The sequence below is a fragment of the Alligator sinensis genome, unplaced genomic scaffold, assembly GCF_000455745.1.
Source record: "Alligator sinensis unplaced genomic scaffold, ASM45574v1 scaffold451_1, whole genome shotgun sequence".
In the NCBI taxonomy this organism is placed as follows: domain Eukaryota; kingdom Metazoa; phylum Chordata; order Crocodylia; family Alligatoridae; genus Alligator; species Alligator sinensis.
The window spans coordinates 1,240,249-1,256,658 of NW_005842097.1; the positions used below are offsets into that span (position 1 = coordinate 1,240,249).

Consider the following 16,410-nt stretch of genomic DNA (forward strand, 5'->3'; position numbering starts at 1 on the left):
GAAGTAATCCTTCTGGGAGGGGGGGGTTGCCATCTTGGAACCAGAAAAAAAGCAAATTGTATACTCAATTCAAACATCTACTATAACCCATTTTAATTTTATTTAAAAAAATATTTTGGCCCTGATTTATGTGCTTTTGCATAGTGTATAAAAAGGTGGTTGCATACTGGTTCAAATAAAGTCTTACTCTTCTATATTGTGTGTAGAGGGGCATTGGATGTGGGTGGTGGGTGTGTGTGTGGGATTTGTTGGTGGGGGGGTGTTTCTGAAGGGGTATGGGTATGTGTGCCTCCTCCCCCATGGTGTACAGCCTCCGCCACTGACAGCAGCAGTAGCAGGTGGAAGCACAGAGCCTGCCCATTTTGGTGGTGCATGACCTCTGAAAGTCTGCCTCCCGCTGGCTTTCAGAAGAGCAGTTGCAGGCCGGTAATAATTTTTTGGAGGAGCCCAATGGGCTGGATAGAATGACCTGGCAGGCTGGATCCATATTTTGCCCACCCCTGTGCTAAGGGCACATGGTAGGGATATCTTGCCAGAATGGTTCCAATGAGATAGACTTATTCCAGTCTCCCTATCAGGGCCAGAGCAATGATACAGGTGCTGGGATCACTTATAATCCATTAAAACTCACCAGAGCTTAGGGATATGCTGTTGTTTTACTCCAGTTAGCTCAAACCCTCCTGTCACTTATCCCAGTGATGTGCGGTATGAAATCTCACCAGAGGTTTCCTCATAAAAATTCCTCTTTTTCAATGTTTCACATGCAGAATTATGATCTGACTTCTTTGGAATGCAGTGCTCAACTTATGGATTCCTGACAGATATTTCCTTTTTAAAGTAATATAGTTTTCTCAGTCACTGTCTAATCAGCAAAGAGCCCTAGATACTAGTGGCTATGAATGAAAGGTGCTTTCAGAAATGCAAGCTGTATTTTGGACAGTAACTTTTTTTGGCCTACCAGATTAGAGCATAATTCATCTAACTGCTTAATATAGTGCTGGTCCCAATTTGTTGCCTATTGTTTACATTGGTTTTCTGTATACGAGTAAAGTGTCTTAATCACTTAAGCCCAAAGCATTTTTGAGCCCCACTGCCTCCTTCGTAACTTAATTGCATCCCATTTGACTGTACTAGCAAGAGCGAAGCGGAAAAATCTATCAAATGGCTGGTATCTGAAGCCTTTAAAATTATGGGAGCTAGTCAGTGTAAGGCAGTCAACCTTTTGGGCAGGCGTAACCCAAATTAGCCATACACCCTCCCCAAGTGTCACCCAGTCTCCTTCCCCTGCCTGATCTGCTGCTCTGCTTTTTGCTTCTTGCCCTATCTACTGCTCTGTCCTCTTCTTGATCTGCTTGGCACACACAGAGGCTGCCCATATTAGTTGTGGCACATGTTTATAGGCAGCTGCTACCTCATCAATGACAGCACTGTGTACTTAATGAACATTGTTGATATTCAGTTTGGATAGGTGTATGCTCCAAGTGGTGCCTAGCTATTTTCAGTCCCGGACCATGCGTTTAGGCAGAGTACCCTGTACAATCCCTGTTCTCGCAAGAATGCAGAGATCTGTTGCATGAATTTATCCATTTAGTATAACATAATTTTTATTACAAAGAGGATATTTGTTACCAGCTCACCATTGAAATGTCTTCCAGAATGAGAATTAGTAAAACCTAGAGACAGGAGTAGGATTCAAAGCTATATGGTAAACAGTATGAACTGAGCTGGAATTTTCCATTCTGTGTATCTGCCTTCAGCTGGATTTTGTTGGCAAGTGTCAGCAACATGTTTTAGCCTTTTCTGAGAGAGAGATTAGGGAAAATGTGTTGTCTTTTTTACATTAAAATAAATTTGTTGTGAAACTCTAGCACTTCAGTGCTATCGACCAAGGCCTTGAAATTTATCATGGAAGGGGATCAAGTGTGTTAAGGATTTCTCTCTCTCAGAAGAAGAATGGGGTGTGTTTTGGAAGGAGGGAGTGGAATATACAATGTCAGATTTGGCTATGTTGGAGCCCAGGCAGTTATACAGTTGAAAACAAAGGAGTGCGTACATACATACAGAGGCAGCATAACTGGGATGGCTTATTTTAAGTGGACTTTTATTATGTGTGTATGCACATAACTTAACTAGGCTGGCTTACTTTAAGTTGATTAATACGTGTGTATGCCTGTAACATAATTAAGCTTACTTGAATTAAGCGGTTTTATGTAGGCTGACTTAGTACCCTTGTGCGCACACGGCCAACGTAGCTGGACTGACTTATTTTAAGTAGATTCAGCTGAGTTTTGTGTATGCATACATACATACTAAGTCAAGTTAAAAAAAGTGTGCTTCTACAGATAGGGTATATGCGTACACATGTACTAGGCTGTGTGTGTATACTCATAGTTATTCATAGAATGTAGGCTGGAAGGGGCCTCGGAAGATCATTGGGTCCAGCCCCCCTGTGCCAAGCAGGAAAGACAACTGGGGTCAAGTGACCCCAGCAAGGTGACTGTCTAGCCTCCTCTTGAAGATTTCCAGGGTAGGCGATTGCACCACCACTGGAAGGAGTTTATTCCACAGTCTGGACACCCTAGCTGTGAAGAAGTTTTTCTTAATGTTGAGTCTGAAACGGTCTTCCAGGAGTTTGTGACCATTGCTCCTGGTTTTCCCCGCCGAGGGTGCCCTGATGAACAGTTGTTCACTGAGCCCTTGGTGTACTCCCCTGATGTAGTGGTAAGCTGCTACTAAGTCCCCTCTCAGCCTTGTCTTCTTCAGGCTGAAGAGTCCCAGATCCCTCAGCCTTACCTCGTATGGCTTGCCTTGCAAGTCTTTGATCATATGGGTGGTCCTTCTCTGGACTCTCTTGAGCTTTTCCATGTCCTTGTTGAAGTGTGGCACCCAGAACCAATGCTGAGTAGAGCAGAAGAATCACTTCCTTGGTTTTGCTGGAGATGCATTGATTGGTGTATGCCAGAATATTATTTGACCTGCTGGCTACAGCATTGCACTGCCGGCTCATGTTCATACTGTGGTTAATTATTACCCCCAGGTCTCTTTTATTCATAGTACTGGTGAGATTGGTGTTGCCAAGCCTGTAGGTATGCAGGGGATTGTTCATCCCCAGGTGCAGCACTTCACATTTCTTGATGTTAAACCTTATCTGGTTCCGATCTGTCCAACTTGCCAGCCTGTCTAAAGTCTGCATGTATCTGCTGACAAGTTGGGTAGATCGTAAGTTAAGTTGCCTTGGTACATGCATATGCACACGACTTAACTAACCTAACTTAACTAAGTTGACTTAGTACGCACACAACTTGACTACATTCGCTTAGTTAGGTTGGCATGGTACATGTGTATATACATGGCTTAGTACATGTACATGCGCACTTATTTTAAGTTTACTTAGTTAAATTGTCTGCATGCACATGTACTAAGTCACTTTAAAATAAGGCAGTTTAGCTAAGTTGTGTGCATACACACACAGTAGGTCAACTTAACTTGGCTTAGTTAAGTCATGTGCATACAGATGTACTAGGCCTTAAGGCCCCCTTAACTAGGCTGCCTTATTTTCAAGGTGACTTAGTATGTCTGCACGCACACAACTTATTTTAAGTTGTGTTAGTTAAGTGCATACACACGTACTAACCTGTGTGCGTACACATGTACTAGACCAGCATAGTTAAGTTGTGTGCATAGAAAGACAACTTAAAAGAAGTCAGCTTAGTTAAGTTGTGTGCGTATAAGTACTAAGCTGACATAAGCAAGCTGATTTACTTGTGTCCAGGTCCTAGTTTCTTGTTGTCGCTGGTAGGTGTTGTAGGGCTTTGGCCTCTTCTTGATAGGTGCCTTGCCCCCGAGCAACGTCAGGGTGAGATTTGGGCTCGGCTGCCACCTAGATGGTATGGGTGCTGCTCCTACTCGCCTGCCACGTCTTTGATGTTCTTTGTTGGGGAGGCAGTTCCCTTCAGGTGTCCCCCAAAAGCAGAGAGGTCTCAACCCTGGTCTTTTCTTTGTGGGGTTCCAAACTTCCCATTTACCCCACGCTTACCATGTCCACGGCCTGGACAAATGCTGCACTCTGCAGGTCTTCCTCTGGATGATTTCTCCTTTCATCCAGATTACCTGCCCTGGAATGGATCGGGCCTTCTTGGCCAGTACAGTCTTCCTCCCACAGCCAGTTCCTCAGCTTCAGGCTGACTTGGGTACATACATCTTCCCTGCCTTAGGGATGACTAGGACTTCGCATAAATCTAACAGAAAGCATCTGGCATCTGCCGATGGACCCCTGGGATCCTGTCTCCCAGTGCCTGCTTGTTACTCGAAACAAAGGATGAAGGGGACTTGCTCGTCCCTTCCCTCCTAGTGATTATGGGGGTGGGCAGCCGCCCTGTTCCCCTCCGTGATCCTTCTTCCCAATGCAACTGTCTCTGGATCCCTGCTGACTTGGAGTCACTCTCTTGCTCCTCCCGAGCTGGAGGGGCGCGCGGTTACCATGCTGGGCTGCTCTTTTCTCCCCGCCGAGCTGCTTGTGAGAGCTAGCAGCTCCCTGCCGCCTTCCCCAGCCGCCATACCTGTATTCCCTGGGGGGGCTGTGGTGTCGCTCCTGGGCATCTCTTGTCTCCCCAGGCTTGGGTTTCTTCCATGCCGCCCTGCCAGAGGCCTCTGGTCGCCGCTCCGCCCCTCTTGCCTGCTCTCCAGCTGGGTGATCCTCTCTTTGGCTCCTGGTGTCTCCTGGTCAGTGTCTCCCTCTTCCCCCGCTGGCCGCTCAGCTGCTCTCCCAGCTGCTATTTGAGCAGCCTGCATCTCACCGAGGCTCTGCCCCCGTCCCTCGCTGATCCGCAGCTTCTGGGAGCGCTGGAATCGCAGAGCCTGCGTCCGCGTTCCCTCTCAGTTGCTGCTCGTTTAGGCGTCTGTGGTGAGTATCGGGGCACATGGGGCGGGGATCTAGGACCCACTAGTGGGGCTTTTACTGCCCCTTTGTACACGTCCAGCTTTTCTAAATAGTCTCTATGTAGCAAGTGGGCATCCCAGGGCCGGTCTCAATGTGGGCCTGCCCACTTGCTTCCGGGCAAACCACCTTGCCTGCCGCGCTTTGATGTTCACGATGAAATGATGTTAATCAGGAGGGAGGCTGCCTTTTACCTGCCCTGATGACAAGGGCCTATGTACATGACTTTGACCTTCCCTTATTGTGTCCCATGCCTCGCAGATGTTTCATGGCCTAACACCCGGTCTTATCACATTTCCAATGTAAGCTCTGGGCCTCCAAGCCCCTCACACTGGGCCTCCCTAAGTTATAACCCTTATCTCTTCTCCTGGGAGCTCCTCAAGGGTCAGGTCCCTATCCCACCTGGAGTCTTACTCCTGGCTCCGTAGTGTAGCCTCATACTCAGCTGCGAGTCTGGGCACTGCCTCGGGTCCCTCCACCTGACCTGGGGCCTGCCTCAGTACTCGCAGTGAGCCTGGCCTCCCCCTGTGTTGATCAAACTACCCACCAGGAATGTGGGTCACCCGAGCCCAAGCCTCACCCTGACGTCGCTCGGGGGCAAGGCACCTATCAAGAAGAGGCCGAAGCCCTACATACATAAGTCTCCCCATACTCACCTTTCACCAGGGAGGTAACTGGCCTGGCATTTCTGGGAGGCTGTCCCAGCCCATCACAGACAGCCCCACCAGAGCACTCTTCCCTGGCAGGGTGCAGTTTTCTGTCATATCCAGGACATGGAGCCTCCAGCCATCCCCATAGTTTCTCCCTTACCTTCTGAGTTGTACTGAGCAGCAGCTCAGCTAGTGTTGTCTCTCAAGCTGCTGGCAGCAGACTGCTGCCTTGTTGTTCAGGGCCCAGCCCTTATATATAACAGCTGGGCCCTGTTCCCCAATCAGGCAGCATTGCCTAATTGGCATAACAACCAGCTGCAGGCTGCCTGGTTGCTGCCCACTCCCCTGGGAATAACAGAGCACCCTGTGCCTGTGCTCTCTTACACCCTAACCTCTTCTTTCACCAGTATTGGCTGCTCAACTCCTCCCCAAACTGTGCTGCCAGTGCAGTAGTCTGGGAGCTGACCTTGCCTGTCAAGAATGAGGTGAAAAAGGCATTGAGTACTTCAGCCTTTTCTGCATCCAGTAAGGGACCCACACTTTCCCTGATCCTCCCCTTGCTACCAACATGTTTGTAGAAACCTTTCTTGTTCCCCTTTGTCCCTTGCTAGCTGCAACCCCAATTGTGCTTTGCCTTCCTGACTTCATTTCTGCATGCCCAAGTAATACTCTTATACTCTTCCCTAGTTGTTTGTCCGGACTTGCACGTCTCATAAGTTTCCTTTTTGTGATTTAGCTTACTGAAGAGTTCTCGGCTAAGCCAATCTGGTCTTCTGCTATACTTTCTAGTCTTGCTACACATCAGGATAGTTTGTTCCTGCACTCTCAGTAAGGTTTCTTTGAAGTAGAGCCAGCTCTCCTGGACTCCTCTCCTCCTCAGACTGGCTTCCCAGGAGATCCTGCTTCTGAGTTCCCCTAGCAAGTCGAATTTTGCTTTTCTGAAGTCTACGGTCCTTATTCTGCCGCTCTCCCTCCTTCCTTTCCTCAGGATCATCTCATGGTCACTGCTGCCCCAGTTGCTGTCTGCTTCTTCATTCCCCACCAGTTCTTCCCTGTTTATGAGTAGTAGGTTAAGAAGAGCACGGCTCCTAGTTGGCCACTCCAGCACTTGCACAGGAAGTTGTCCCCAACACTCTCGAAAAACTTCCTGGATTGCCTGCGCACTGTTGTAATGCCCTCCCAGCAGATATCAGGGTGATTGAAGTCCCCCATGAGAATCAGGGCCTATAATCGAACACATGTGCTAGGTGTTTGAAGAAAGCCTCATCTACCACATCCTCCTGGTCTGGTGGTTTATAGCAGACCCCCACCATGACATAATCCTTGCTGCTTTCCCCTCTGACCCTAACCCAGAGACTTTCAACAGGCCTATCTCCAGTTTCATACTGAAGCCCTGGGCAATCATATATGGCTCTTTTACAAACTCTTCCTCCTCTTCTCTCCTGCTTGTCCTTCCTGGGCAGTTTGTACCCATCCATGACAGTGCTCCAGTCATGCAAGCTATCCCACCAAGTCTCTGTTATTCCAGTCACATCATAGTTACGTGACTGTGCAAGGACTTCCAGTTCTTCTTGCTTGTTTCCCAGGCAAGGTGCATTCATGTACAGGCACCTTGGGTAACTAGTCTACTGCCCTGATTTCTCAGGAAGAATGAGAATGCCTCTACACATACATCCTTGTCATGGTGACAGCCATCTTATGAGCTAAGTCTACTTAACTAATGTGACTCAAGATAATACACCTTGGTGGTATGTTATCTTGTGCCAAATTTAAGCCAGCTGTGCTCCACGTACATGTTAAGCTGGTTTAACTGTCAGAAGGTTTTTACATGTGTATGCACCCAAGGTCTTTATAATGGGTATAGCATCAAGCACTAGGGTTGGATTCCTCTTACTTGGGGAAATTCCTATTGATGATATGCCCTACAGATTTTATTTTTGCTTTTTCCAATTAAATGCACACTTATCCTGTTCTGTAGAGGTTGATGATTTTCCAGGACATCTGGCAGTATTTTGGTAGTGCTTTCTTTTTTACTACACCTATCAAATGTCATTAATGTAATTCAGATAGCACATGTGGGAGACCCTCCTCTCCCCCTCCAAAAAAACCCAAAACAACAAAGCCTGTTCTGTTGCATCAAAGGCTTTCTTATCAGAAAATGAAGATGAAATATGTTCATGTTTCCTTGTAGGACTTTCTTCCTTATTCTTATTATTATTCTTTCCCTCATGGTCTATTACAGTGCTTTCAACCCTCCCTATAATCTGTTCCCATCTGGAGCCATTCAAAGTCTATCTGCCTAGTTTTTAGATGACTGTGGGTGTGCCTACACATGCATTAATGTGTCATAGTGACTGCGCATTAAGTTAATATCTGTAATAACAGGTACTAAATTCGCAGTAACTGTTGCTACTGTGCAGTAGTGCCGACATACAGTTTTCTTGTGATAGTGATGTGCAGTAGACTAATTCTAAGTTAATATCTGTAATAACAGGTACTAAATGCACAGTAGAATTAGTCTACTGTGCATTTAGTGTCTCATGTAGATGTACCGTGGGAGCAGTAGCCTGCTATCATAAAACCTGTATTGATTAGTTCCCACAATGTTTCTTTAGTAAAGGAGCAAGCGAGCTAAACATCGGCCATTGTTCTTTCTTTCATGCTATCAAAAGCCTGCTAAGATGGATGGGTTTCATACTGTTGACACCTGTCAGGTGTGACTATTAACTTGCACAGAGTCCATCAGATACGGTTAAATTTGAGTTACTGGCATGAAAGGAGAGCTCTCGTTAACATCTCTCAAGTCATTCAGGCCTTCTCTTTTATTTTAAATATTTTTTTCCATATTGCATCTCTGTGCATTTATATACATACATTTGTCTGCTGGTGCATCGGAGCAGACTCAATTAATCTTCAATGTATTTTAGCTCAAAAGTTTGCCGCCACCATTTTTTCAGTGCTAACAGGCATTTCGCCATTTATATAAAAGATGCACCCTAGCGCCAAACACTTTTAAAAGCACCCGGCACTGCAATGCAAACATGTACAAATGCCCTCTGTGCCTAGTTGTCAGAATTACTGCCCTACTTTGAAAACTGCAAATAGGCTCTATAGGTGTAAAACATTGTTAGAGAAGCCAGGCAGCTTGCCCCAGGTTACTACAGATGTCTTAATGTCCTCAAGTCATGCTTACATTATTCCTTTTTTGCTCCCTTTGCACTTGCTGTCACTAGTTTAATCTTGATAAGGTTGATTATTTGCTCGCAATGCTCTGTGCAGTCTCATTCTGTCACCTCCATAGAAGTCTTCTGTCCTGATCGCTGAATTAAATGAACAGTTTGGGCCACTTGTCTTTACTATATACAACAGGGATTTCTTCATCCCCAATTTTGTTGCAGAGGCCTGCCTCTGTTTGTGGGTTTCACTGCCATGATTAAGAGTAATTTCAGTTCTACAGGTGCAGGTTTGGTGGGTCATTGCATATATAAATGGCCTGTATGGATTAACAGTTGTTAATGCTGAATTAGAGCTGTGTTAATGTGTCTGGGGCTTCTCAGAGTTTGTCATAAGGGGGATGAGTGTTAATGACTGATTTGAAAGTGCCAGCAGTTAACATATATACACACTGAAACAGTGAGGAATAAAGAGCTAGTAAGTATCAGTCATGTAGGAAAAGAGTGAAACTTTTTGAAATGACTAATATCTCATATCCTAGAGAGATGCCTGACTGGTGCCAAAACTTGTAAATGAGCAGACAAGAAAGAATCATTATTCTGAAGGTTGAGTGAGTGTTCAGAGAGAATTGTGTGCAAGAGGTGGTTTAGGCTCCTGACAACAGTAGTAAGACCTGCCTTGGCTGACAAATCTAAAGGCATTTACCGAACTATAACTGTCTGGGGACAGCAAGGTGAAGCAAGGTGCTCTGCATTTAGAGGAAAGGTAAATTGAGGACAGAGACCAAAGGGGAAGATATTCCTCTGCCTTAGATGTACCCCTATCTGTAGTGCAGAGATGACCTGAAATTGGATAGATATTATTTTTGTCTGAGAAAAATTAAGGACAGTTGACCTTGTTGGGATTTGATCTTTTTGCTTCTCGGAAGTCTCATTCTTACATATTTGAAGTTTGGTGAAATTTGAATGGTGAATACCCATCTTTGACTTTTATCAGTACTAGTTTTTGGTGCTCTGGGTTATATTTGTTTAAAATATACAGGCCCACAGGCTGAGATTAAATGCTGAAATAGACTGGTAGGAAGTCCCTTAAAATAGATAGCTGTTCTCTATTGCATGTTTTAGTCTTTCCATGAGACTATTTAGTATATTTTGCTAGAACAAATAATGCTTTTCCCCCAACAGTGTGCTCTCTTAGCTCAATACATAGTAATCATGTGTGATGTAATTTTTATTTTTTCAGATTGTTCCCTTTGCATACGCAAATTTCTGTCCTATAAAACTCAGTGTCCCACGTGCCGTGTGGTAAGTGGTTTTGGGTTTTTTTTCTTCCCTGCCCCCCACCCCTCTTCCCCCCCTTCTCTTTGTCATCTTTTGTTTGTTTCTGGCAAATTTTCAGTGTCAAGGTCATTTCCCCTTTGGGTCTAGTTGTTTGCTATTGGTTCAGGGCATACAGAAGTACCTCCTATCTTATTTATGTAGGCCAGAATTTTCAAGCTTTGGAGCCTAAAATTCAGCACTTAAATCTATACATAGATGTGTACCTGAAATACATGACCTGAATTTTCAAAACATCCACAACTCTAAATGAAATCCAGTGCATATTTAGGCATCCAAGTTTGAAAACATGGCATTGGGATTAATATTTCAGAGACCAGAGTGATTTCCTCAACTGGAGAAAGAATCAGAGTTGACAGTACATAATGAGCCATTGGAGCAAATGTTGAGTTTTAAATATTTGGATGCAGTCTTGATGGAATGCCTGACGAAGGGTGACTGTGCCTGAGAGCTTGCTAAGAACTTTTTTCCAACTACTCAGTTGGTCTAATAAAAGATATCACATCTACCCAAAGAACCTTGCCTTACATGTATAAATGAAGCAGCAATTCATAGGTCAGGCAATGCATGAGTAATGACAAAGAATTTGAATGTTATATAAACAAGTAGCAGCTTACGAATGAAATGATGACAAACTCATTGAACATGCAGGTATGGCCAATAGCCACATACAGCTGTGAAATTTGGACCCCCTAAGAAGGAAAGGAGTTAGAGAAAAAATGACAGGAATTTAGATCATGTACTACAAAAGGATAACGGATGTTTCTTGGACCCAAAGAAAGATTCAGCAAATGAGTACTTGTTAGGATTGGAGCCAAACCTGAATTGATGCAAATGTTGAAAAATTAGAACTTGAAGTATTATGGGTACAGTCTAAGAATAGAGGAAGATCACCTAGAAAAGGAAATAATTGAAGATTGTGTCTGGGAAGAGGGGAGTGGGGGAGTTTTTACCAAGGAAGAGGTTGAGTTTATAGTTCTGTGTAGCTAAATCCTATCTATTTATGGTATTGTAGCATTTTCTCCTGTCTGGCCTCAATAAGGGGTTGGATAAAATTGGCTGCCTCTAGAACAATTGGCATTGTGAGATTACTTCGGTGTTGCATAGAATAAGTAGCTTAATATATTCAGTGCTAGTGTTATAAATAGAATACCATACAACACAATATCTGTAGAGTACAGCCTCCTTTGGAGTGGGGGGGGAGAGGGGTAGCAGCATGATATACAACAGAAAGATGGGAGGTATTGGTTATGGTTATTAGGGTAAGTCCCTTTTCTTCTGAACACTGTTTTGGGATCAAGGATTCCTGGCTCTACAAGGTATAGAACAGGCAAGAACTGGATTGTCAGTCAGGAATTGGTTTTGCCTGCAAGACTGCTTCTGAATGAATGGCATGGAATGAGATTAATTTAGGCTCTAATCTAGGTCAGTCCAGTTTGGTTTTACTGGATTCTATGTAAAAAAACAACCCAAAAAAGCAAAATAACCCACCCACCAAGACTGCCTAGAAACAGTGAATAGCATTTCTGAAGTGCTGGTGTAATACAGGTAAGTGTCATTCTGTTTCCAAAGCATGAGTTAGATTAGATATTGCTCAAGGCTAAGATTAAAAAAAGGTCTGCCTGTAATACTGGGCGCATCTACACGTTCATTAATGCGCTTTTGCTACTGCGCATGTACCTCTAATGTGAGGTACTAAATAAATTCTCATTAGGCTGCCTTAATGTGCAGTAGCAAAAGTGCATGCTTTTTTAGTGACACTTAATGTGCAGTAGCCTATTTTTACTGTGAATTAGTATATTAGCACATTTTTTGATGTGACACTAATGCTCAGTAACTAGGCTACTGAGCATTAAAGCACATGTGTAGACACACCAACTATCAACTTTATGTTCAAATGAGTGCAGATTTCTCATTGTACATATCTGGAGCACCTATTTTATTTTTGCCTATTTATAAATCTCATTGGTTGATATGACTAAGAGCTCCATAAGCTTTGGAATGACACCTGAGGTAAAAAGGGAGAGCAAGATAAACATTGGATATCTGTTGGAAAAAATGCAGAAAACCATCCTGTATCTTTTGATGCCTTCATTATTCAAAATACAACATTTTCCTTTGCATGTTTTCCCTTCTGTGTTGTTTAATGTTCTTATCACATTGTTAATGATTGGAGCCAGGATTCAATGAAGCATTGTTGGAGACTAAGAGTACTGACTTGCGTGAATTTTTTTCTGGAAAAAAGTATTGTTGTTTTAACTTGTGCTTTTGTTTCCATTTATTTTCCAGACTTGCAGTCAGTAAATGCTTAATTTCAGGGTCTTGGATTTTTTAAATCTCTTGTTTATCTCGTTTAAATATCTAATTTCCCTGTTTCCTTTGATATGACAAATATTTAAGATGGTGTTTGGAAGAGCAGTGTCTGAAACTCGCATCTGAGAAATCAACTGTTACTTGCTTGAACATTTTCTGTTTACTTCTGCTTTATTTGTAGGCAGTCACAGAACCTGAGCTGAAGAATAATCGGCTGTTGGATGACCTGGTAAAAAGCTTTAATTCAGCAAGGTAATGTACAGTTTTGCAAAGATCACATATGCTTCCCTAGTTAAATAGATACAGATGTGACTTGACTTTCAGTAACCCAGAGAGCATGCCCAAACATATATGTTATTGGAATTGGAGAAATAGTCCCAATATTACCAAAAGAGAGCAAACCATTGTGTATCTTCATGTCTCTGTTCCATACAGTAGATGAATTAAGAAGGGCATGTGGGCAGTTTAATTTGTCATGAGACTAGATGGTGCACAGATTGGATCATTTTGGAAAAAAGGGCTGATTGTTAGATGTATTTTGCAAACTTAATTGCTGGTTAAACAGTTACATGTGGGGAAATTGTTGTCTTAAGATTGTTTACTGTAAGTCTAAGAATCCTATTTTATGATATGGTATATGCAATCTGGCCTTAAAATAAAAAGATATATTAAACATTTAAGGAAGAATGAGGGGGTGGGGTTTGACTTTCTTCTTAAAAACGTCTTAGTTTTTCTTTCTGTTTGGCCAAAGCATCTTTGTTATTCTGAACTCAGGCAGAACTTGAACTTTCTTGCAAACTTAAGACCTAGAAAGAAAAAAAAAAATCTTCACTGTGGAAAGGGCTGTGTTATAACTTTTGTGAAGGATGCAGTCTCTTGGATTCTTGGATTCTATTTCAGTTTTCATTAAGTTGCACCAAGTATGCCACTTATGGCTTGTCTACCTGGAGAAGTTAGTGTGGTAAGCTAAGATGCAAATTTACAGTCTCTTAGCTGCTCCACACTAAATCCCTGTGGGCACGTCTATGTGAGACGTTTAACACACAGAAAACTAATTCTACTGCATATTAGCGCAGTGGGCAAAGCCCATGCTAATGCACAGTAGATTTAGTCTAATGTGCAGTAGAGTCACAAACAAACTGTTCATCTACGCTAATGAGCAGTAGCAGCAATTATGGTGCATGAAGTTAGTATCCATCATTACAGGTAGTAAACTTAATGTGCTGTAATTATGGCACATTAATGAACAAGTAGACATGCCCTGTGTGGATGTTATTAGAGCCCATTTAATTTAAGGTAACTTCCTCTCCTTTGAGAGCAAAACAGGTAGTGCACTGTATGTTCACTCCTTCCTTTCTTACTGCATCCTAACTTCCATGAGCAGACAAGACCTTAGAAATTGTATATATAGACATGACTTGATTTTTTTTTTAGCTTGGACTGTATGATGTACTGTGTTCTGAGTTAGAAATTCAGGCCCCAGCTTACCAAAAGAGATTAAGCTATTGCAAATCTTCACATCTGCACTCCATGCAGGAAATGAATTGATTATCCCACAAGGATTCTTTGCATTTAGGGTCTTATCTGGTATTTTATCTGCTGAAGTCCATGGGATCCTTTCTGTGGCTATCAGTTGGCTTTGGGTCAGACCCATGAAACTATCTTGTAACGTCTCTTTAATAGCTATGAAAGCTACTTATCAATACGGCTGTGTGAAGCTTTGGTAGCCAGTTTGATTCGGAGGAGATTTGGCAGCTGAATCTCCGAATCCAAGTCAAATCAGGACACCAGTTAAAAGCTCTGAATCAAATCGCAAGCCTCCAAATCGATTCAGAAAAGATTCGGCCATAGACTAAACAGGCAGCAGTCCTCACTACGCTGGACACAGTCGGCTGCCTCCAACTGGTAAGTCTGTTGTGGTGGGTGGAGGGCAGGGCGTGTGGGGAGGGGAAGATCAATTCCTGCACAACGTGGGAGGGATTAGAGCTGGGACTGGGACAAGCTGCCCAGCTGGGGCGAGGTCCTGCTGCCTCTGCCATGCATCGCTGCTGCCAAGCGCTGCCGGCTCTGCCAACTCCGGCTGCTCGCCACCCCACCCACCTCCTTGCTCTGCTGGCTCTGGCTGCTCACAAGCCCCCTCCCCCCTGGGCCCTGCACACCCCTAGGGATGGCTCTGCCCGTGCCCCCCCGCCCCAGCTGGGCAGCTTGTCCCAGCCCCAATCCCTCCCTCACTGTGAAGGTGTTGATGTGCCCCCCACCCCTTCCCTTCTCCCTCGCCCACCACAACAGACTTACCAGCTGGAGGCAGCCAGCTGTGCCCAGCATGGTGAGGACTGCTGTCTGTTTAGTCTATGGCCAGATCTCTGAAGTGACAATGAATCTTTTGATTCGATTCGGCCGAGTGGAATCGGGACAGTGATTTGAATCACCGAATCGAATTGCTGTCCCTCTGAATCCATTGGCACCTTTAATAAGAAAGTTAATCTTTTCCATGTTTTATAATGCAATTGAATTTCAGGGTTGTATTTTTCCTAAAGGCCACTGAACTTTTGAATGGAAGAGACCCAAAGCCACAAATAACCATTCCTTACGTGACATAAGTTCTTGACAACTAAACATTAACAAAGAACATGTAAAAGAGAGCCTCACTGTGAGGCATATGACATTGTGGAAATTTTCCTTCTGCTGCTCCCCAAGGCAGTTCTGCCAATTTGGAAAGAGCTGATCATCTGTTACTGATGATCCGTAAGGCCTTTCAGACCCATAGTCTCATGCTAGATAGGTGCCACCATGGAGAGGGACAGGGTAAACAGTAGTGTAAGTAAGGAGTGAGTAAGGAAATCCCTCTGCAGAAGAAAAGTTGCCAAGTTCACTTTAGGACTCCAGTGACTATTGTTTTATTAACGAGAAGCTGATAAGAGTTGGGCAGCTTCCTGTTAATTGTGAGAATGAATTAGGTTATTATTGATCTGCTTGCTTTCCTGTTCCAAATGTAATTTTTTTACTGGGTGATTCATATACGTGTGCTTGAATGGTCCTAGTGCACTTCTGACCTTTCTGTGCAGTATGTTATTTTAAATACATTACTTACTCTTATACAGGAGGCTTTAAGTCTATGCTTCCTCTTATGGCTTGGTAAAATTGGTGGCTTTATTATTCATCTAGTATACTTAGTTTGATATACCTCTCTCATATACTTAGAGCCATTTCTCTCTATGATAAGGACAGCTCAAATGGGGAAAGGGATTGAATACTGAGATTACTGAGGGGAATACACCTAGCTTTTCTCTATGGTTGACATTTTTTAATATAAGGAACCAGTTTTGGACGTGGTAACTTGTATAATGTTTGTGTCTTCCTTCAAGGTTAGACTTAGTGAAAGAGCAAAGAAGGAAAATACGGGTCAGCTACAAATTGGAGTTGTCATGGTATATATTGCAGTGTAGCAAACTGAAACTTGTACCATTTTACAGGACAGAAAGAACTTTGGAAAAGATGGGATGATATGGGTGGTGTGTGTGTGCGCGCGCACGCAACCAGAGAAAGGTCTTCTCTGGTCATGGTAACTTACTATATAATCAGACTGCTGAACGATCTGTATAACCATGGCTGGACACCTGAAGCAAGACTGGTTGCAAATAAAAGTCTATTAAATTAACTCTGCTATAGACAGCAAAAAGTGGGAGGCAAGAGAAGCAGAGAAAAATGATTTTCTGATGGAATAGGAAGACCTGATTGTCAGGGGTATGAGAACAGCTGCTTCACCTAAGGATGTTTCACCCTGCCTTGGGAGTCTTCATCTAACAGAAGTTACTAGCAACTAAAAAACCCCTTTTCTGAGAGAATTTGTCCCCCATTGATGAGACTGTTTTGATAATGTACAGGTCAGGGGAAGCAACAGCAAATTAATTTGTGGGATAATATCGTGAGTTTAAAACATAATATTTGTGTAGTACTTCTAAGATGCTGAGTAACGGAAACATTTTTTAGAATGTTTCTT

The 16,410-nt window shown here is 43.5% G+C and overlaps 1 protein-coding gene across 4 annotated transcripts in view; it reads left to right on the forward strand.

Moving 5' to 3' along the window:
• Nucleotides 1–16,410, forward strand: part of RAD18 (RAD18, E3 ubiquitin protein ligase) — a 131,572-nt gene that overhangs the window by 3,400 nt on the left and 111,762 nt on the right. For all 4 annotated transcript variants that reach the window (XM_006024142.3, XM_025204783.1, XM_025204782.1 and 1 more), the window contains exons 3-4: nucleotides 10,003–10,064; nucleotides 12,592–12,662. In XM_006024142.3, the coding sequence (XP_006024204.1) occupies nucleotides 10,003–10,064; nucleotides 12,592–12,662 (133 nt within the window). The remainder of the gene's footprint in view (nucleotides 1–10,002; nucleotides 10,065–12,591; nucleotides 12,663–16,410) is intronic.